This window comes from Aspergillus sclerotioniger (assembly GCF_003184525.1).
Source record: "Aspergillus sclerotioniger CBS 115572 chromosome Unknown BO94scaffold_34, whole genome shotgun sequence".
NCBI lineage: Eukaryota > Fungi > Ascomycota > Eurotiomycetes > Eurotiales > Aspergillaceae > Aspergillus > Aspergillus sclerotioniger.
Window position 1 is genome coordinate 201,392 of NW_020291024.1, and position 20,827 is coordinate 222,218.

Consider the following 20,827-nt stretch of genomic DNA (forward strand, 5'->3'; position numbering starts at 1 on the left):
CCTGTACTTAAACCTCCGAATTCCATCAGTGCGGGCTATATTTTATACTTCCGGCCTATACTCACGGTAGTGGCTCACCAATTCGACCAAGACATGACGGTCTAAACCGCCACGACCCCCCGATCCACTACAATGGCCTCCTTGCGCCCGGGGCCGACCGAGGCCAACTCCTCCGCCTCCAGCAGTGGATCACCTGCTCAGTATACGCCCGTTTCTGGGTCCGAGCATAGCGCATCTCCCAACCCCAATCGTCCTGCTGCTGGGTCCTTGAAGGTACAGACGGACTTCAGCTCGGATGGCGAACCATTTTCCGATGACGAAATTGACGAAGGGTACGATTCCTACGAAGATGTGCAGCCCACCTCCAGCAGAACCAGCATGCCCAAGTATACAAGAGAGGAAGAAGCGCAGGTCATCAAGCAGTTTGACCGCAAACTCGTCCCATTCCTTGCTCTTCTCTATTTGCTTTCTTTCTTGGATCGCTCAAGTACGTGGATCACTGTCAAGTTCTTCTCTATACTCTTTCCCATATTCATCCTAAACAGACATCAGCTAACACCAACCCAGACATTGGAAATGCCAAAATTGCCGGTCTAGCAGACGACCTGAATCTCTCATCATCCCAATATGAGTGGCTTCTCACGTCATTCTACATCACCTACATCCTCTTCGAATGGATGACCCTCATGTACAGAGTAGTCCCGCCGCACATCTACATCGCTCTCTGTGTCTGCGGATGGGGCCTCGTCGCATCTTTACAATCGCTCGCTACCTCCTTCGGGGCCCTCGTCTTCCTCCGAGCAGTTCTCGGGATCACCGAGGCAGCATTCGGTCCTGGCGTCCCCTTCTACCTATCGTTATTCTACAAACGCGAAGAGCTGGCCTTCCGAAACGGCCTCTTCATCTCCGCGGCTCCCCTGGCATCATCATTCGCCAGCAGCCTGGCCTGGGTCATCGTCCGACTGAGCAGCAACGGACCCATCGCACCCTGGCGTGCCCTCTTCCTCATCGAAGGGTTCCCAAGCATCATCGTCGCCGTCTTCGCCTGGATGCTCATCCCCGATACACCAGGGACTGCTTCATTCCTCAATCCCCGGCAGCGAGTCATCGCGCAGCTACGTATGGACGAGATCAACCCCGGCCGCAAACCATCACAGCAACATCAGCAGCAGCAACGCAAATCCTTTAACTGGAAAGAAGTCAAGAAAACCCTCTCCGACCCCAAATCCTACATAACTGCCGTGAGACCCCCTCCTCTTTCACCACCACCACAACTAACACCACCTCCTCCCAGTTCATGTTCTTCAGCTGCAACGTCGCCTTCAGCTCCATGCCCGTCTTCCTCCCCACCATCATCCAAGAGTAACTCCTCCTCCCCCCTCCCCCCTCCTCCCCCACAAACCAATCCCCCAAATTAACCACCAACACAGCATGGGCTACAGCCCCCTAACCTCACAAGCCCTCTCGGCACCCCCCTACCTCCTCTCCTTCCTCACCGTCCTCCTAACCTCCCACCTCTCGGACCGCACCCGCACGCGCAGTCCGTACCTAATCTTCCACGCGCTCCTCTCCGCAACCGCATACGCCCTAATCGCCCTAACAGGGCACTTCCACGCCTCTCTCCCACCCACAATCCACGTCGCAATCCGCTACCTCTGCGTCTACCCCGCCACATCCGGGTTCTTCTCCGCCATCACCCTAATCATCACGTGGACGATGGACAACCGCGTCGCCAAAGAAGGGAAGGGGACGAGCGTGGCCCTTTTGAACGTCATCGGGCAGTGTGGGCCCCTGCTCGGGACAAGGTTGTATCCGAGGAGTCAGGGCCCGTGGTATGTTCCGGGTATGGCGGTGTGCGCGGGGTTCATGGTGGCTGTGGCTGGGTTGGCGGTCTTGTTGAGGATGTTGTTGGGGAGGGAGAATAGGGGGTTGAAGGGGGAGATGGCTGGAGAGGAAGAGGAGATTGAGATGGAGGAGGGGGGTGGGGAGGAGATGGAGGTGCTTATGGGGAGGGAGACCAGGAGGAGTGGTTCCAGGGAAGGGGGCGAGGGGAGGAGGTTTACGTATATCTTGTGAGTGTGAGATAAGTCGTAGATGGATTGGATGTTTTGATATCTACCTTGGGTTGGATGAATTAGATTACTGAGTCGGCTGGGGATAAGAAAAATTTAGTGCCGAGTTAAGATAGAATATGAATGGATGTGATTGCTTAATCGGCAGATCAGCGTATTAGAGCTCCAAAACAATCAATCAGTGGATTAGTGTCGATGCGCTTGAGCTCATAACGAAATGAAATCAATGCAATGGGCCATGGTGAGAAAATTTTCATGTATGATGATCCATTGAAGGCCACGCATGTCTCTTTTTCAAAGCGCACAATAGGCGACCTTCAAGATGCTATCATCCAACGGGCTATGTATAGTATTGCTTCCTCCTCCTTTTAGAAACTTCTCTGTATGCATTTTGGTTCATGTGGTGAAAGGGCTTTCTTTTGGTCATTGGCGGTAGAATTACCATGCGGTGTGGCCTCCGTCAATCAGCATGGTGCTGCCGGTCATGAAGCTGCTCGCATCACTTAGAGCGAAGAGAGCGGCTCCCCGGAACTCCTCCGGGTAGGCCAGTCGTCCAAGCATGTTCTCTGCTTCCCAGACGGCCCGGGATGCAGGGTTCTGCTGAAACACCTCTTCCACCATCGGGGTGATAATGTGGCCGGGACACAGGCTGTTCACGCGGATGCCATGTCGACCCCATTCCATCGCAAGAGACCGGGACAGCTGGATGACAGCTGCCTTGGATGAATTGTAGACAGGGGAGGTCATTCCCTTGTTGGCAATCAGGCCGCTCATGCTGGCGATGAGCAGAATTGAGCCCTTCTGCTGATAATTGAACATCTGCCGCGCAGCAGCAGTGGCGGAGTTGAACACTCCGTTGTAGTTGATTTGCATGACTTCGTTCAGAGCCACCTGGGAGTGTTCCAGGGCGCTCTGCAGGTGGTTGATTCCGGCGGCGGCAATCATACCGTCCAGTCGCTGGTTTTTCCCGGCGATTTCCGCAAAGAGCTCGTTGACCGAGGATTCATCTCGAACATCGATACGGTAGTACTCCAGGCTGCCACCGTAGTTCTTCTCAGCGTGCTCTTGAGCGGCTATAAAGTCCGGATGAGGCTTTTCGAGACGATCCAAACAGTACACTGTGCATAGCATCGTGGGTTAGCAAAGAGCGTGATTGGCTACAGGAGTTGACTTCGCAAGTCACTTGGGATGGTACCTTTAGCACCAGCCTCCATCAGGGCTTCAGCCATCGCCAACCCGAGTCCTCGTCCGCCACCAGTGACAGCAAAGACACGCTCGTCAAGATCAAACTCGCGGAACCGGTGTCCCTTCTTGGGCTCTGGCTTCAATGACGGTATCCGGGTTTGGATGTGGTGTGCGCCATGTGTAGTCGTCGTCGTAGAGTAAAGCCGCTGCGACAAGGGCTGGATCATAGCGGATGGCGCCCAGCACCATGCTGGAGCCATGGCCGAGAGCGACCGGCACAGTACAGAACGCATGGCTATGGTGTGCAAGATTAGGTAAATTAGAGATTATGAGAAAAGACGAAGGCAGAAGAGAAATCAGATACGCGGCAAACGAGGGGCATTGACTACCACAGGGTCGCGATGGCTACAGAATGTCGTCGCATCCAGGGTTTCTGTAGGAGGACCTGGGGTTTATAGACCTGGAGACTCCACGCCGCGAAACGAACAACAGCCAGCCGGTAGCGCATATCTCCAGCTGTCGCACAAGCCAACCGAAAATAACAGGGGCCAGAAAAACACGAAGGCCGCGTGATTGCCTTGATGGGTCCATCGTCAGATTCTAGAGCTGCTTTCACGATGACTTCAAGACCCAGACCTCATCGCCCGAGTCCATCCGTGGTACCAGGGCTAGGCCATGCATACGCCATGGCCGGGAAAGCTTGCCACAGGACGAGGGACGGGCAGGCATCGGACGCATAACAGAGCAATAGGGGGGGAATGATCATGTCTGAGAAGACATCGTGACATCTGTCGTTGCTTGGTTGCTGAACCCGGCAAGCAGCCCCGATCACTTGATCGAGGGATGACGATCAATCATTCATTAAAGTGGAATGGCCCACCAGAACGGGATATCCGTGTATGGGGAGGCCGAGAGCTGCTGGATCAGATTGGAACCAGCAACGCGGCAATAGCGGTCAGGATGTCCTCCATCAGCGACCCTGGGGGCTGTTTCTCCTGGACGGCAATTCGGATGAATGGTAGGTGTCCTCTACGGATAATGCTTCCTCGGCTGTTTGAGCCGTTCTAAACAGAGAACAACTGGTGGCAACGGAGGGCGAGAGAACAGGAGCTGGGGGAAGCTCTCCCCGCTCTCTCGCTCCGAAGCTTCCATGGAATGGAAGCCCCTCCAATAACGGTCTCGGCATTGAAGTGGTGGTGTAATCTGTCATCGCAGCATGGAACCGTTCTCCACGGCTTCCGCGACCTTCCTGTAGGAAGATAAGAGTCTTATTCTTGATCCGGGTGTCAAGACTCAAGCGGCAGACCTTGCCAGGATCCTTGCTGCTTGGACCCGATTTTCTGGGGTCACCCAATCCTTCTAGACTTTCCCTTCAGTCCGGTGGTTATCCTACCCCACACGCTTGGTGTTGTTTTTGTCCCAAGCCAGTTGGAAATATGCGGTGTTTATTAGGTACTCCGTATCGATATTGTAAATGTCGGTGGCCGTGAAAATCGCCGATAGGCTCTGACAGGCCCCCTTTCGCTGCGGTTGGGTCTGGATTGCCTTCGTTACTCCGCATCCCGTAAACGACCCAGCAAAAGGCGGCGCTTTTGCCACTATCTCGCGAAGCTTCCGAATAATGACAACCCGAGACTGAACCATGGCGAACCGACCGCATACTCTGTACTTGTGTGTCCACGATCGGAGCATTCCAGGTCGCAGATTCCTCGAGATCTGCCAAGATCCCAACCTCACCCTATCTATCCACCCCCCTCCGACCCCTTACACCAATTGACAATTGGGCCGGTCTCACTGCGAGAAAGACTCCATTGACAATATTTAGAACAGAGAAGTGTAAGGACTAGGGAATGCCGCAAAGATCCGGTGGTACAGATGGAGTAATAGAGTTAACCAAATATAAACGAAAGATCCAAACAAACAACGAAAGGAATCCGATTCGGGGTCGCTCTTTCCCTGGCGACCAGGGGTGCCTTCCTATTCGGGTAATCCGTGACCAGACCGAGAACCGATCATGTGCAGCGGCAGACTTTTCACGATGTCCATCAAGTCATCAATCAATTCTCAGCAGCTGTCGCGGCCCTGCAGGTGGTCTAGATGGACCCGACCGGCCGAATGATGTCCCTCGTTTCATCTTCACACAATTGGCCATGGGCCTTCGCGAGATTGAGGCCATCAGCATCTCATTCGATACTATTCATGCACGTAAGTATGAACTAGATAGCACGTCGCTTCGGGATTAGTATTTTCTTGCTTCGGTTCAGGAATATATCAGGCAGCATATTTCGGTATTCATTGGTTGAACGCCCTTGAAGTAGTACTTATGTACCATGTCAACGCGGTAAGATCGGTTGACTGAGGATGGAGTCCAAGCTCAAGCCTAAGTGTGTGACAAACAGGTGCCAGGGAACAGGACGCGTAGGGGCAGGAGGTAAGCGGACGAGATAGTTGCATCTCGCCTCGACTCACACTCCTGGGGCATAGGGCGGAACACATTACGGGACCCTAATCATAACCGAACACCTACACCGTAAAGTCATGCTATTCGTAAATCATAACCTGACAGTCATAGCTGGGTTCCTGCTTATTAACCAGTCGTGGTCACCACAAGAACCCTTGACAGTGGGAGAATGGGTGTCCCCGAGCAATGGCAGCCAATGTGCCAGTAACAAACAACATTCTAGTTATGCCATGCCGCCGAAGGTACCTGGAGCAGCAACCATACCACCATTAGCATTGCCGAAGTCTAGCTTCATGAGCAGATGGTCAACACCAGCCGCTTTGCGAGGCACATAGTGGCAAAGACCAGGCCCGGTCGCTGAGCCATTGGCTGAAAGGAATTGCCCGTTCTCGCGCGAGTCCTTCCCAAAATCGAGCATCTGTCGTCCCTCGCCAGATCGGCTGTCATCGATATCTCGTAGTCGTGCCACAGCGTCCTTGATCCCTGCCTCGACACTAGCCCGTGCAGCACCAAGGGATTGCCACACCTCCCTTTCTTCTGCTGCGTAGTCGACTAAAGCATCTATAACCCCTTCATCAGTCTCCAGGTCCATGTTGCGCTGTATACCTTTCAGTCGAACTACGAGTGCAATGAAGTGTTCGACACTGGTCAGTAAGGCTCGGAGGGCTTTGGTAAAGGGTATGTCCGTGAGAAAGAGTGATTCAGTGAGGGCAAAGAGGTATCGGCGGTGTGCAGCTGTCAAGGTTTCGGGATCGTGCCGTTGTATGGCCTGACTGGCATCTCCAAAGCCAGAATCGGTCGGAATATCGAGGCCCTGAGGATGCTTACCCTTAGAGGAGGACGCAGTCCCGGGTCGAGAGCCCGTTTTTGGAGGTCCACCTTCAATCCATTCCCGGAAGTGATGCCATGAGCCATTAAGAACTTCGCCCTGGAAGTAGCTTCCTATCTCTGACAGAACAAAGAGAGAAGCACTGCTCGTCGCCCAAATTGGCCTCATCTGCCGCGTTCTGGTGCTGTCTCTTTGTCTGCCAAGTTTAAGTCGACTCTGGCCGTAAGGAGTGCTGCTGCGAGGCGGGCCCCAGGGAGAAGGGTGGACTTTCCGAAGGAAAGTATGCTTCCACAAATCACCCAGATGAATTTGGGCTCGCCGAATGCCTAGTATATAGGAGTGTATCTTGGAGTAGATTGAGATATCTGAGGCGGAGAGAAACAGGTCGAGGGGTGGACGGACTTGGGCTGAAAGGTATGTTGGGGTCGGGAAAAGAAGGTCATCAAACGCGACGTCCGAGATTCCGGTGCCCATTTCGACCTCAACCATGTCGGGAGATAGCATCGTCTTGCCATCCATAGCCTGCTTGATCGATAATCGGAGCAGATCCTTGGCGAGATCGAGCTCATCGTCTGCGGGGTCTTCTTCAGTCTGCAATGAGTAAAGCTCTGACAGTGTCTGTGACAGTGTAGTCACAACGTCTCCTTCCTTGATTGAAAGGCCCCCTAGTCCTTCCGCAGGGTTATATTTAGAGACTGAATGCACGTGCTTTCGATACCTATCTTGAATACGGGCATCCGCATGAGATACAAGCGCTGTCGCAAATTCACCACGTCTGAGCAGCAGAAAGTCATGGAGAACGGAAAGAATTTCGAGTATCTTTTGTAGTGGGAAAAGCTTGGAGAGAGTGCTTTGCGACAAAGAGTATCGGATGGCATTTACAGCACTTGACAACCTCGGCGCTGATATAGGCGATTTCAATGAAGCAAGATGTTCGATATGCTCCGTATGCAGCGTGACTGGGGTAGTTGATACAATAGCCGAAGGATTGACAGTGGGCGCACTGCGCTTTGCTCGAATGAGGTTCAAAGTCTTTCCGATGAACAAGATAGAGGAAGCAGTATGAGTTGTTACGTATTGCGGTAGGAGTTCGGGATGCACGACGAACTGAGTGGTAGGAAAAGGCTGATCACCCTCGCTCGTATTGTCGCGTTGAATGAAGAAATCAGACTCGCCGAGAACGGGAAGGTTTCCATACAATAGCCATGTGGACAATTGCCTCATCCAAGCAGTTTCCGCGATCCCAACCAAATGCAAAGCCATCTCTTTCAGATCAACGTAGCCTGTTTGCGACTCCGTTCGAAGGTGATCGATCAAAGCCACGCCAGTGCAAAGCTGGTCTTGATCTCGGGTGTCTATGGGCCATATTAACCGCACGGTCTCCCAAAGCCACTCCAATCGTCGTGTCCATGGAGAGAATTCGCCAACAATCGTCGACAACGGCACAATTCCGTAACCACCCACGTAGCCACTGTCCTCGACTAGGATCGCCTTCTCAACTTCCAATATTTTCCTTTGAAACTCCCCCAGGTGGCGTGAACCGATGGCCGTTGAAACAGCGCGACAGATAACGGAAGGATGCGAAGAAGAAATTAAAGCGGTATGCGCTCGCAGCTCGGCGTGGAGACGGCTCAAACGGGCAAGAGAGGCGAGGAGGGCTTTCTCCGGAGGGGAAACCAAGGGGAAGGCATCTTCAATGACAACATCCGCTTCAGACTGGGAGTTGAAAAGAGGCGAAGGTTGGCCCGAGAGGGAGAGGAGGATTTCGTGGAGCATTGTGCGCGGATCTCCCTGGCGAAACGGTAAAGTCAGATAAACCACCCAGGACCTCGGATATGGCAGCAAACCTCAAGGAATGATCCTTATTTTTCTTGGACTTATGACGCTGCCAATATAAAAGCCCACATCCGAGGAGCTCGTATCGACACATGTACTGAAGCGGCCGCAGAACAAGACCCTATCACAAGAGCTCAGAGCCACCGCGTCAGTCGAGGCAATATAGCACCGCGGCGCGTCGCGAGAAGTGCGGAGCGGAAATGGAAACGGAAGAGAGCATAGACTAGGCTATGAGGGTTGAACAACTGGCTGGCATGAATGTCGGTACTATCCAAGGCACTTCTTACCGCGGCCTATTCCCATCCGGAACCAAGCGCCTGCAAAAGGGTGAATGCCTTCATCACCGCCGCTTGTTGATCTCGTTCGGTGATTGCCGTTTCGCTGCTGTTCGTGTCCGCGGGGTTCCAGCCAATAGCCATCGTTGATTTTGCTGAGTCAGCGCTCGACAGCTTGTCCCCTCTTACGTCGCCGCCGAGTGAGCTCGCAACAACATCCTTCATTTAGTGATCTTTCTTCCCTCTGCCCCGCCTCTCTCACGCCTTTTCTATCGTTGGTTTGCTCTACTTTTGCTTGTCTTTGGTTGCTTAAAAAGCTCTGCTCTTGCTATAGAGTATCGCCTGTCTGTGTCTTCCATCACCTCAACTACCTCCGGCCGCCTCCGCGTACCTCACCGCTCCTACCCCTCCTCCCTGAGCCTGCATCAGGAGTATACTGCCAGAAAGTCTTGCTCTCAGCGGCAAGGCTTTCGTCCACAAGCTTTCACAATTCCTACGGAAATTCCCGTTCGTGACGCTGCGAAGCTGGGAAAGCGAAGAGCGTCTGCTGACCACAAAGCTCCGCCGGAGAAGAAGATCATGACTGTATGTCTCCTCGTCAGATAAATTTGCATTATATATGGCAAGCTTTCGACTGCTAACCATGTCTAGGACGCCATGATGCAAGTGGATAATCCACAGGAAACTGTGGAGGCGATCAAGCACGGGGAGATTGACGAGTCGCTGTACAGCCGGCAACTGTAAGTGTTTCATCTACAAATCTCTACCTCCATACACAACGTTGATACTGACTGGTTATGCCTTACCTAGGTATGTTCTCGGACATGAAGCTATGAAGCGTATGGGCTCTTCCAACGTGCTCGTTGTAGGATTGAAGGGTCTGGGTGTCGAAATCGGTGGGTACAACTTCCTGCGCCGAGGCGCCACATGCTTACTGATTGTTTCCAGCCAAGAACATTGCTCTTGCCGGTGTCAAGTCCCTCACGTTGTACGATCCTGCTCCTGTCGCCATCTCCGATCTTTCCTCCCAGTTTTTCCTCCAGCCTCAAGATGTCGGCAAGCCGCGCGCCGAAGTGACAGCCCCAAGAGTGGCCGAGTTGAACTCCTACGTGCCCGTCACGGTTCACGAGGGCAGCAACCTCGCGGATAATCTTGAAGAGTTGAAGCGCTATCAGGCTGTTGTGCTCACTTTGACTCCTCTGAAGGAGCAGCTTGCGATCGCCGACTTTTGCCACAAAAATGGTATTTACCTCACCATCACGGATACCTTCGGTCTTTTCGGATACCTTTTCAACGACTTCGGAAAGAACTTTACTGTTGGTGATGCTACAGGTGAGGAGGCTGTCAGTGGAATTGTGGCGGCTATCGACGAAAGTGGCTTGGTTTCGGCCCTAGATGAGACCCGACACGGGCTAGAAGACGGTGATTTTGTGACTTTCTCTGAGGTGAAAGGCATGGAGGGCCTTAATGGCTGCGCTCCTCGCAAGATTACCGTCAAGGGTCCATACACGTTCTCTATCGGAGATGTGTCTGGTCTTGGAACGTACGACAGTGGCGGTATCTTTTCGCAGGTCAAGATGCCCAAGTTCATGGATTTCGCTCCCCTCAACGAACAAATCAGGAAGCCCGAATTCATAATCTCGGACTTTGCAAAATTTGATCGGCCAGCGCAGTTGCATATTGGTGTCCAGGCACTCCACAAGTTTGCAGAGGCCCATGGCGGTGACCTCCCTCGCCCTCACAATGATAGTGATGCCCAAGAAGTGTTTAAGATTGCGAATGAGCTAGCTTCGACCCTAGAAGACAAAGTAGAGTTGGACGAGAAACTCCTCAGGGAACTGAGCTACCAAGCCCGCGGTGATCTGAATCCCTTGGCCGCCTTATTCGGTGGCATTGCGGCGCAGGAAGTTCTGAAGGCGGTCTCCGGCAAATTCAACCCTGTACAGCAGTGGCTGTACTTTGACTCCTTGGAGTCCCTTCCTACCTCCATCACTCGTTCCGAGGAAGCTTGTAAGCCTCTCGGATCCCGCTATGATGGCCAGATTGCAGTCTTCGGCAAGGAGTTCCAGGACAAGATCGCCAACATCACGCAGTTCCTCGTTGGGTCCGGCGCTATTGGATGCGAGACCCTGAAGAACTGGGCCATGATGGGTCTGGGAACTGGTCCTAAGGGGAAAATCATCGTGACCGATATGGACCAAATTGAGAAAAGTAATCTTAACAGACAGTTCCTGTTCCGTAGCAGGGACGTTGGCAAACTCAAAAGTGAATGCGCTTCCGCAGCTGTGGAGGCAATGAACCCAGAATTGAAGGGCAAGATTGTCACGCTCCGGGACCGTGTCGGACCTGACACCGAGCATGTCTTCAACGAGGATTTCTGGCAAGGCTTGGACGGAGTTACGAACGCCCTCGACAACGTAGACGCAAGAACCTACGTTGATCGCCGTTGTGTCTTCTTCAGGAAGCCCTTGCTGGAGAGTGGAACTCTCGGCACTAAGGGCAACACTCAGGTTGTTCTTCCCCGCATCACTGAATCATACTCGAGCTCCCAGGACCCGCCCGAGAAGACTTTCCCTATGTGCACTTTGAAGAGTTTCCCCAACCGGATCGAGCATACTATCGCCTGGGCCAGAGATCTCTTCCAGACGTACTTCGTCGGTCCCCCGGAGGCTGTCAACATGTACCTTTCCCAGCCCAATTACATTGAGCAGACACTCAAGCAGGCTGGCAACGAGAAGCAGACTCTGGAGCATCTGCGTGACTTCCTGGTGACTGACAAGCCTCTTACTTTCGATGACTGTGTCGTTTGGGCTCGTCAGCAGTTTGAGGCCCAGTACAACAATGCCATCCAGCAACTCCTTTACAACTTCCCGCGAGACTCCAAGACCTCCTCTGGCCAGCTTTTCTGGTCTGGACCTAAGCGTGCGCCTACACCTCTGAAATTCGACAGCTCGAACCCCACTCACCTTTCGTTCATCATTGCTGGTGCTAACCTTCATGCTTTCAACTATGGAATTAAGAGCCCTGGCGCCGACAAGGGCTATTACAGGAAGGTCGTTGACAATATGATTATTCCTGAGTTCACTCCTAAGTCGGGTGTCAAGATCCAGGCCAACGAGAACGATCCTGATCCGAACGCTCAAGCTAGCAGTTCTTCCTTTGATGATGGTCAAGCGATCCAGCGCCTCGTGGAGTCGCTTCCATCTCCCAAAGATCTGGCTGGGTTCCGTTTAAGTCCTGTTGAATTTGAGAAGGATGATGACACAAACCACCACATCGACTTCATCACGGCCGCCAGCAATCTCCGTGCCGACAACTACGACATTCCCCAGGCTGACCGCCACAAGACCAAGTTTATTGCAGGCAAGATCATCCCGGCCATTGCCACCACTACGGCGTTGGTTACTGGGTTGGTCGCCCTGGAGCTGTTCAAGATTATTGACGGCAAGGACGACATTGAGCAGTACAAGAACGGCTTTGTGAACCTCGCACTTCCCTTCCTTGGCTTTAGTGAGCCCATCGCTAGTCCCAAGGGCAAGTACATGGGTAAGGAGGGTGAGGTGACGATCGACCAGATCTGGGACCGCTTTGAGGTTGATGATATCCCCCTCCAAGACTTCCTCAAGCATTTCTCGGACCTGGGCTTGGAGATCAGCATGGTCAGCTCTGGTGTCAGCCTCCTGTATGCCAGCTTCTACCCGCCGTCCAAGGTCAAGGACCGCCTTCCTATGAAGTAAGTACCCTGGCAACCCCCCGCGGCGAGTGCAGTGCTAATCTCTCATGATATAGGATGAGCAAGTTGGTGGAACACATCAGCAAGAAGCCGGTTCCCAGCCACCAGAAGAACATCATCTTTGAGGTTACTGCAGAGGATCAGACGGAGGAGGATGTTGAGATTCCGTATGTGATGGTGAAGCTGCAGTAGAAGATAATCCGCAAGCTTCCGATCCAAGTAAAGGCCCATGATCTATAATTGGATTTGTTTAGTCACGCCTTAGAAGCAATGCCATAACTCAGTGTTCTTTTTTTCAAATCTTACATAGATGATTGTTCTTCTCTTTTCTTCTCTTTTCTAGGGTTGACTGCGTTGCAGCGGGCGGTGATGAGCGATGCTGAGCAAGGGGTTTGTCAGCGGGGCGATAACCAAGCCGTTATCAACGCATCCGTAAGCCAGCCAACGCCCACGTCATTGGCTCCCGCCTCGTATCGCCCGCCTCGACTTTTTGTATAAGAACAAGCCAGTGCCCTTCCTTTCCATTGCCCTTAGTCACTCATGTTTCCAGCTCTCCGTCGAATCCGACCGGTCTCGCAATATCTCTTGCAGCCCAGAACCATTGCGTCCCTCCCACGTTCAATCCCCTACAGAAGCTCCATCCTCCCCGCATCACCCATATTCTCTCCAAAGCGCACCATGGCGGTAGGCTATACACCTTACCCTTTCCACTGCCATTCCTTTCAAGCTAACCCCCCACTCTCGTATAGACCGGCAACACCAGCAAGATCACCGATTGGGTCAACCCCGACGACAAGTCAGGCGAATTCAAGCGCCAAGTATCGGTCTTTCGCAATTGGATCTCCAGGGAACCCGGCGCTGAATTCCCTCCTGAGAAGGGCCGCTATCACCTCTACGTCTCATACGCCTGTCCTTGGGGTGCGTTTTCGCTTCATCCTGACTACATCCACATATACTAATACCATACTCCCACAGCCCACCGAACCCTTATCACCCGCCAACTCAAAGGTCTCGAAGACATCATCTCCTTCACATCCGTGCACTGGCACCTAGGCGAAAAAGGTTCGCTCCTCCCATCCAATCCCGAGCAATCAACCCCAAAAAATTGAAAAACGAAAGCTTACACAATAACCCCCCAGGCTGGCGCTTCGCAACCACAGAAGAGCAACAACCCTCCGAAAACGTCACCACCGACCCCCTCCACTCCGACTTCACTCACCTACGCGATCTCTACTTCTCCAACGACCCGGACTACACCGGCCGCTTCACCGTCCCCGTTCTCATCGATAAGAAGACCAACCGCATCGTAAGCAACGAGGTAAGCCCCATCCCCATCCCATCCCCTTCCCCCAGACAACCACCCACCCACTAACCACTCCCACCGCAGAGCTCCGAAATCATCCGCATGCTCTACTACGAATTCGACGACCTCCTCCCCACCCCCTACAAGAACCTGGACCTATTCCCTCCCTCCCTCCGCTCCTCCATCGACGCCACCAATGACTGGACCTACAACGACGTCAACAACGGTGTGTACAAGTCCGGGTTCGCCACTACGCAAGAAGCATACGAGAAAGCCGTAACGACGCTTTTCTCCTCATTGGACAGAATCGAAGCCCATCTTGCAGAGACCGCCTCCAAGGGACCCTATTACTTCGGGTCTGAGATCACGGAGATTGATATCCGATTGTTCACGACTATGATCCGGTTTGATCCCGTGTATGTGCAGCACTTTAAGTGTAATATTCGGGATATTCGGTCCGGGTATCCGGCTATTCATCGCTGGATGAGGGGGTTGTATTGGGATGTGCCGGCGTTCAAGGAGACGACTAACTTTGAACATATCAAGAAGCATTATACGAAGAGTCATAAGCAGATTAATCAGTTTGGGATTACCCCTGTTGGGCCGGTGCCGGATGTGTTGCCCAAGGGGGAGGAGGTTAGGGCCGTTGTTGGTGTTTGATGAGCGATTAGGATATTGAATTAGATTAAGCGGATGGGTGACTGGCTGGCTGGCTGGCTGGCTTGTGCAAATAAGCAAATTTCATTTCATCTCAGCAATGTTTCAATATGTATATCTATATCCATTTATCACCGCCATGAGTGCTGTGTGGGGTATAACCCCTACATACATTAGGAAAGAAGAAAAGCAAAGGAAAAAGGTCCACCCCGGCGACACCTCGAGAATTTCATTATACAGAGAAGCAAGAGACGCAAAGATGAAACTCCATGGTATGCTTTGCCGCACGATGACGCCCTTCATATGCTAAGAAAAGTCGGACATGTGACTCTCAATCAGTCGACTGGTGGTTCTCGGGGTACCAGTGATGAAGGAGACGAGTTGAAGTGTTGGGCAGGAAAGGCGCAGCAAGAAAAAAAAAAGGGAGGGCGATGCTCTATTGGAGAGTGGTGTGAGACCGAAGGTTCGATCCACACTACCACCTAGAAAGAGACAATGGTGTGGCCCGTGGGGTCACTGGCTTTATGGGTATCTCGAACGAAATGTCTAAAAATAGAGGTAAGTAGAAAGAAATGCGAGAGAATATGGCGAAACAACGGCTTCTCTTCCCAGCTTTGGTGCAAATATGGCAGAATTTGGTTCAAACAGCGCGCAGAGCTTCGGCCGTTGCCTCGTCGCGGCTGTTTATTTTAATCCTAGTGTCCGCTTGGCGTTTTCGTAGACAACGTAGCTGATAGACACTGCGGGTGCGACCTTGAGGAGATTCGGTGTGAGTCCTTTGTAGAAGCCCCGGAATCCTTCCGTCTGGATCGTTTTGCGCGCAACGTCCCCAATCCCGTTGTAGGTTGCAGGGTGCAGGATGGTGCCTTGGGCTTGCATTCTGGTACGAAGAACGTTCAATGGATAGACGACCGAAGCACCAAAGCCTCCACTCATAGCACCGATCGCCCCGGTGGTGAAGTTGTTTAGAGGGACGTCATCCTCATGGCAATTCTGCAGACGGGCTTTTCGGGCTATCAACGCTCGTTTCATATATTCGAACGTAGACAGATCGAGGGCGGCGTAAGGAAACATGCCGACAAGACCGAGGGGCAGACCGCGGAAAAAGCCAAGGAGGCCGTGTTTGTTCCACACCTTTTTGAAGGTGGCGGCAATGAGTCGATTCCCCTTCAGTCCACCTTCGACCGTGTCGCACTGCATACGGCTAGCAGCAACGTGAGTTCCACGAAACACGCGAGTATTATGATGCAGAATTGAACTTACAACTTCAAGGTATCCAATGGGTAGACAAAGCACCTGTCTATGCGTCAGATCGGGTAATTGGATTGGAGGGGTAGTGGTTCAACATACTGGGCGACCATGCCACCGCAGCCCCCAGATAGAAACTGGGACACAGGCATGAGTCGTTTCGTGTCACCATGGCCCTCGAGGCGAGCAAAAGCGCGTTTCGCAGACTGTCGCACGTCAGTCAGTTTGGCAAGCAGGTTCAGTTCACAGTCAAGTATCTCACCTCATAGGCACCAAATTTGATGGCAGACTCGGGCATGACCTTCAAGACATTCAACCCGTTTCCTTCATTTGTCAGAAATGCACCATCCCGGCCGAGTGTCGAGGCTTACCTGCAAACAAACTCCGAATACCTCCTGCACGCCAGAGATCTTTCACGGCCTCGACCAGGGTTTTCGAAGCCTTCCCCGCTGCGCGCAAAGGGGCCCCATCCTTCGCCGCACGGACAGCTGATGTCTTGACGCCGGTCTGAGCAATGAGGTAGACTTTGAGCCGGTCCAGAGGGGCAGTGGCTGTCCTTGAAACGGCGCCTGCGATACCGCCCGCAAGGAAGTAACCTAATTGAGGAGTATTTTCGGTCAACTTCTGTTCATAATATCGCAAGGTCATCCACATGGCGACAGTCCTGGGTATGGGCAACCACTCCAATTCCAGGTCACCATTCAAGGGCACAGAATCATCCTCAAACACGACTCCAAGCTTGGCTACGCCGGTGGCTTCCGCGTAAGCTGAGGGAATCAGGTTTGTCAAAACGTGCACTGGGAAGACGTTGGGCAGGATGGTCTGTAAGGCCAGGATAGAACGTTTAAGAAACGAGTGGTCTGTACCTAAACCCTGCAGATCATTGATGTGGACATCTCCTTCCGGGTTTAGATTTCCCGTGGCCGTGTAGTATGACAGGACAGAGCGGAGGTTGGAAGGCGAATAGGCGGGCAGGAACAGAAGGAAATCCCTGGATTCCAGCAGATGATCAGTTGGGAGCCCCGGACATATGCAGCTGACTGCTCTAGCACATACCTCCACTCCGCATAGGAGATGACCCCATCTTTATTGCTGTCGACCTCCGCAAAGAATTGTTCCAACCTGGCGTTGGAGACGGTTACCCCGGATTTTGAGAAAGCGCTCTTGAGCTCGTTCTTATCGATCTCGCCGTTGTGATTGCGGTCGATACTCTCGAACAACTGCCATAGACCGATTTCGGTATGGTCCACAAAAGCCCGAAATTCTAGTGAACATTAGGTTGGGAAAAAGACCGGCGTCGAGCCGGGCACTCTCAGCAGCAGTGAAGCTATGGTGTGGAGCGCGTGAGCTTACCAGGATAGTCGATATAGCCATCACCGTTGGTGTCAACTGCCTTGATGATCTCACGCAGCATGGGGTCCGCATTCTTCAGGGCTGTATCAAGATCGTTGGTCATCTGCACTCAGCCGCACGGGATCCGGTCACGGAAGTTACTTACGATGATCAATCTTTTTCAGACCCTTTTTCAGACCATTGAAGTCAAGATGGCCTTCTTCCTTGGTGTCCAGGCGCTGCCAGAGTTGGGCAACTCTCTGGTCCCGGTCTTTTTTCGACTCGCCAGTGTCCATGTTCGGTTTCAAGAGATTCTTATCACAGCTGCGTCATTATTTTTTTAAGGAGGGGTCACAGGATTTGAAGGAATCCCTGTTGCGACAGGGCAGAAGCTGAAGCTGGGCGGATAGTTTGGGCATCGAAATTCACGGAGCTATGCAGAGGAGTTATAAAGCTCGTGTTAAACCGGAGAACATTGTAGGGTCAGCTGGAGGGAGAGGGGGGGAAGAGCCGATAGTTAGCCGTGAGAAATCCAGGCGCGATGATTTGCTTCCGTTACGACATGAACCGGAAGAAAACTAGACCCCGGCCCGGTTGCTTTCCATTGCCCGGCTAGACTGCTTTGGGCAGGCTTTCACTTGCCGCCTTCGCCTTGCCTCGAGTTCGGCTCCTTCGGCCTCGCACTTCCGACCCTGCACAACATCCTTCCTCTTCACCCCCGATGCCAGGGTATGTGTGCCACCGTGCCTTGACTTGGGCTCTTCTATTCAGAGTTCACCCATTCTTCTGATTCAGTCATCGGCTCTCTCGTGAGAGAGTGGGTCAGATACCTATACTACTCCCTCTCCCTCCCCGCATGCCCTAATTCCAACCGGCCAAACACCCTGTACATCCACCATCCAGCACCTCTCCGCCTAAGGAGACACCATGGTGACCGTTTCGACCTCTGCCATCTTAGATTAACCCTACGCGACTATTTCCCTTCCCACTAGACTCCAGCAATGGCTGCTAATTACTGGGCGTCGACGCAACGTCGACACTGGCTCTTCTCGCGAGAGAAGCTAGCAGAGATCCGGGACAGCTTTAGAGAAAGGGACAAGGTCGCCCACACCCAATTTCCTTTGCCGGATCAGAGGTTGCTGAATATCTATTTCAGTCAACGTAAGATATCAGCGCCTTGACCTTGCAGTGGGCGTTCGAGCTCACCATTCCAACAGAACTCATAAAGCTGGGCAAGAGGATGTCGACTAGACAGCAAGCACTGGCAACAGCCCAGGTCTATGTCAAGCGATTCTACACCAAAAACGAAATAAGACACACAAACCCGTATCTGGTTGTTACCACGGCCTTCTATCTTGCCTGTAAAATGGAGGAATGCCCCCAGCACATTCGCTTTGTCGTGGGAGAAGCCAGAGGTCTCTGGCCAGGTATGGATCACCGATCTCGAGGCAGCCATGCACTTCCCGCTGACCTGATGGCAGAGTTTATTGCCCCTGATGTGTCGAAACTCGGAGAGTGCGAGTTCTCCTTGATCTCGGAGATGAACTCCCAGCTCATTGTTCACCACCCATATCGGACTTTATCCGAGCTTCAACCAGATCTATCACTTACTTCCGATGAAGTTGCTCTTGCGTGGTCTGTGATCAACGATCACTATCTCACCGACTTGCCGCTGCTATATCCGCCTCACGTCATTGCCGTTATGGCAATTATCCTTGCGGTGGTTTTCAAGCCAAGCCAGACGAGTTTCCACGGATCAGCGGCACCGCTGGCCAGCGCAATGCGCGACGGAGGCATGAACATCCTTGCAGCATTGGGAGATAAGAACGGCAACGGGCCGCCTCCCCGAATCCAAAAGCTCACAGCATGGCTCGCTGAGAGCGAGGTGGACATCAAAGCCGTCATTGAGTGTACACAAGAGCTGGTGTCGCTGTACGAGGTTTGGGAACAGTACAGCGAAAAGCACTGTAAAGAGCTTCTTGGTCGAATGGTCAAGAGCAAGAATCTGGACAAATGAACATACCCGGTCCATGCATTTACATAGGGTTTCAAGCGGCGTTCAAAGGGTTTAGTTTTACGGAAGCATGTCTGCGAGCGAGATTCGGTTTGATATTTCGGTTTTAGCTGGTTCCAGATGATTTAACAGGGTTGCATTATAAGCAGATGGATGGCACAGGGGAAAGGGTATAAGAGATTCCCAGATAAGCGAACAAAGCAAATCACCAGGGAAACAAACATCCGTCATTCCAGCTCAATCTTAAGCAACACATTGGCGGTTGCCTTGGTCGGCTACGTACTCCGCGGCCCTCATCCTTGATAGGCAACCAATCCCACCCGTAAGCCACAAATATCTGATAAGCTACAGAGTACCTACATCTTACTCGCATAGGTAGCTCAACTACTCCGTACATACCCGTCAATTAACACATAGACAAACATATCCCCGACCTATCTACATAGCCATACATGCATGCAAACCGAATCCTCCGATTACCTCAGGAATGCAAGATACACGTAACACAGAGCAACAAGCTCAATCACTACAGGAGTAAGCTTAGTGGAATCAAATTTCCCAGATAAGGTTTAGTCATAGCTCCAGAGATTATGGTGGCTGTGAAGAGTTTATACGGCCCTCCACTTTCAGGAGACCAAACTGTCATAACGAGTCAGTAGCCATGTGTGCCCGACCTTAGTCTATCTAAACCCTGTAAATACATGCCTGTTGGTATTAGCTTCCTTTGTATGCATGCATGTACGTATCTAGAAGAAGTTTCTGGAATGCGTGGAGAAAGTGCATTCTGGCATGTAGGTTCAACAGGGAGGCAACGGATCCAGGGGATGAATGTCATTTGACTCATTTAATTTGAGTCAGAATGTGCATAATGGGCGGACAAGGGATACAAATGATCTACAGTAACTTAATACCAAAAGTATATCTATGTTTGTGTTTGTGTTTGTGTTTGTGTTTATTTGGAGGTGGACTACTTTGACTTGTGTTTGTTGTAAGTAGGTATCTGGTGAGGGTTGACTGTTTTGGTGTGGGTGCGAAGTGAATGTAATGTAACCTTCAAGGTTTCTACCACTCAAGCAAATCGTTGAAAGAAGAAGGGTTTTCAATTTTAAACCATCCTACTTGGCTCCTTGACTGGAAGCCACTTTAATTGAGTTTACTGCTGGGCGCCTAAGGAGCAAGAGCATAACCATCCCGTTTGCAAGAGTAGCACAAGGACTTCCGTACCACTCCAGCCATGCCCTCTCTCTATACTTTGGGAAGCGCCTACCTACATGCGTATTGCGGACAATTCTCAGCGATCGAAAGTTACTCAAGAGCATGATGTCGTCGATTGGACATCTCCCATGCAAACTGGGCGCTTCCTGAGACCGTTGATCAAACCAGGAAAGTAGATCGTGTTTCATATCCCTTGCTTCGGGGTACGTATGCAGGAGAAGGAAGTAGGTAGACCCCTCTGTGCTCCGGGCTTGAAGCTGAGACAATCTGAAATGTCTCATCGAATAACACTGTCCTGTCCATAGATAAACATATATTCCGGAAATGGCGTCTGGAGTGCAGCTGATCCTGCTTCACGCCTTCCCCCACCATTCACCCATGTTTCTCGGTCCGTATACCCCAAGCCAACTGGGGGGGGGGCTAGGTACCACCTATCTACCTAGAGTCTTCACAACGATGCAAGACATTCCTCCCGTCGAACTAGGCGCCGATAGCCCGCAGGGTTTTGTATGAAAACCTGGTAAGATGAATACCTTTTTCATACGAAGGATACGATACATACGACAGGGATGAATGCCTTGGTATCACCCGCAAAACTTGATGAGAATCACCCCCCCAAAAAGCATGAGGAACCAACTATACCGGATTCCAACTACCCCTGCCTTAG

At 52.1% G+C, this 20,827-nt stretch overlaps 7 protein-coding genes across 7 annotated transcripts; 4 read left to right on the forward strand and 3 right to left on the reverse strand.

The window, feature by feature from the left end:
• Positions 1-2,193, forward strand: BO94DRAFT_627907 (putative MFS transporter). Its single transcript, XM_025617449.1, has 4 exons — positions 1-487; positions 568-1,241; positions 1,295-1,362; positions 1,431-2,193. Exons 1-4 carry the CDS (start codon positions 133-135, stop codon positions 2,074-2,076), a joined length of 1,743 nt encoding a protein of 580 aa, XP_025463151.1. The 5' UTR covers positions 1-132; the 3' UTR covers positions 2,077-2,193.
• A 317-nt stretch (positions 2,194-2,510) lies between these two features.
• BO94DRAFT_550198 (putative short chain dehydrogenase/oxidoreductase) lies at positions 2,511-3,550 on the reverse strand (the record flags this gene model as incomplete). The annotated part of the gene is made up of 2 exons (XM_025613482.1): positions 2,511-3,190; positions 3,268-3,550. The coding sequence occupies 2 exons, from the start codon at positions 3,548-3,550 to the stop codon at positions 2,511-2,513; spliced, it is 963 nt and encodes a 320-aa protein (XP_025463152.1).
• Positions 3,551-5,847: 2,297 nt separating this feature from the next.
• BO94DRAFT_252336 (putative gamma-tubulin complex component GCP4) lies at positions 5,848-8,725 on the reverse strand. Its single transcript, XM_025606442.1, has 3 exons — positions 8,671-8,725; positions 8,395-8,504; positions 5,848-8,338 (listed from the first exon to the last, which is right to left on the reverse strand). The coding sequence occupies exon 3, from the start codon at positions 8,321-8,323 to the stop codon at positions 5,942-5,944; it is 2,382 nt and encodes a 793-aa protein (XP_025463153.1). The 5' UTR covers positions 8,324-8,338; positions 8,395-8,504; positions 8,671-8,725; the 3' UTR covers positions 5,848-5,941.
• Positions 8,726-8,886: 161 nt separating this feature from the next.
• On the forward strand, positions 8,887-12,688 carry ubaA (E1 ubiquitin-activating protein ubaA). Its single transcript, XM_025610321.1, has 5 exons — positions 8,887-9,243; positions 9,310-9,398; positions 9,469-9,554; positions 9,607-12,391; positions 12,448-12,688. Exons 1-5 carry the CDS (start codon positions 9,238-9,240, stop codon positions 12,581-12,583), a joined length of 3,102 nt encoding a protein of 1,033 aa, XP_025463154.1. The 5' UTR covers positions 8,887-9,237; the 3' UTR covers positions 12,584-12,688.
• Positions 12,689-13,069: 381 nt separating this feature from the next.
• On the forward strand, positions 13,070-14,354 carry BO94DRAFT_550201 (glutathione S-transferase family protein; the record flags this gene model as incomplete). Its single annotated transcript, XM_025613483.1, has 5 exons — positions 13,070-13,075; positions 13,141-13,309; positions 13,367-13,453; positions 13,531-13,709; positions 13,779-14,354. The coding sequence occupies 5 exons, from the start codon at positions 13,070-13,072 to the stop codon at positions 14,352-14,354; spliced, it is 1,017 nt and encodes a 338-aa protein (XP_025463155.1).
• Positions 14,355-15,035: 681 nt separating this feature from the next.
• BO94DRAFT_569180 (calcium-binding mitochondrial carrier protein) lies at positions 15,036-17,466 on the reverse strand (the record flags this gene model as incomplete). Its single annotated transcript, XM_025614726.1, has 8 exons — positions 17,098-17,466; positions 16,953-17,033; positions 16,656-16,863; positions 15,971-16,590; positions 15,862-15,923; positions 15,702-15,805; positions 15,615-15,647; positions 15,036-15,555 (listed from the first exon to the last, which is right to left on the reverse strand). Exons 1-8 carry the CDS (start codon positions 17,225-17,227, stop codon positions 15,036-15,038), a joined length of 1,758 nt encoding a protein of 585 aa, XP_025463156.1. The 5' UTR covers positions 17,228-17,466.
• Positions 17,467-17,628: 162 nt separating this feature from the next.
• ssn8 (cyclin-dependent protein serine/threonine kinase regulator SSN8) lies at positions 17,629-19,224 on the forward strand. Its single transcript, XM_025612684.1, has 3 exons — positions 17,629-18,092; positions 18,149-18,358; positions 18,413-19,224. The coding sequence occupies exons 1-3, from the start codon at positions 17,933-17,935 to the stop codon at positions 18,946-18,948; spliced, it is 906 nt and encodes a 301-aa protein (XP_025463157.1). The 5' UTR covers positions 17,629-17,932; the 3' UTR covers positions 18,949-19,224.
• The last annotated feature ends 1,603 nt before the right edge of the window (positions 19,225-20,827 follow it).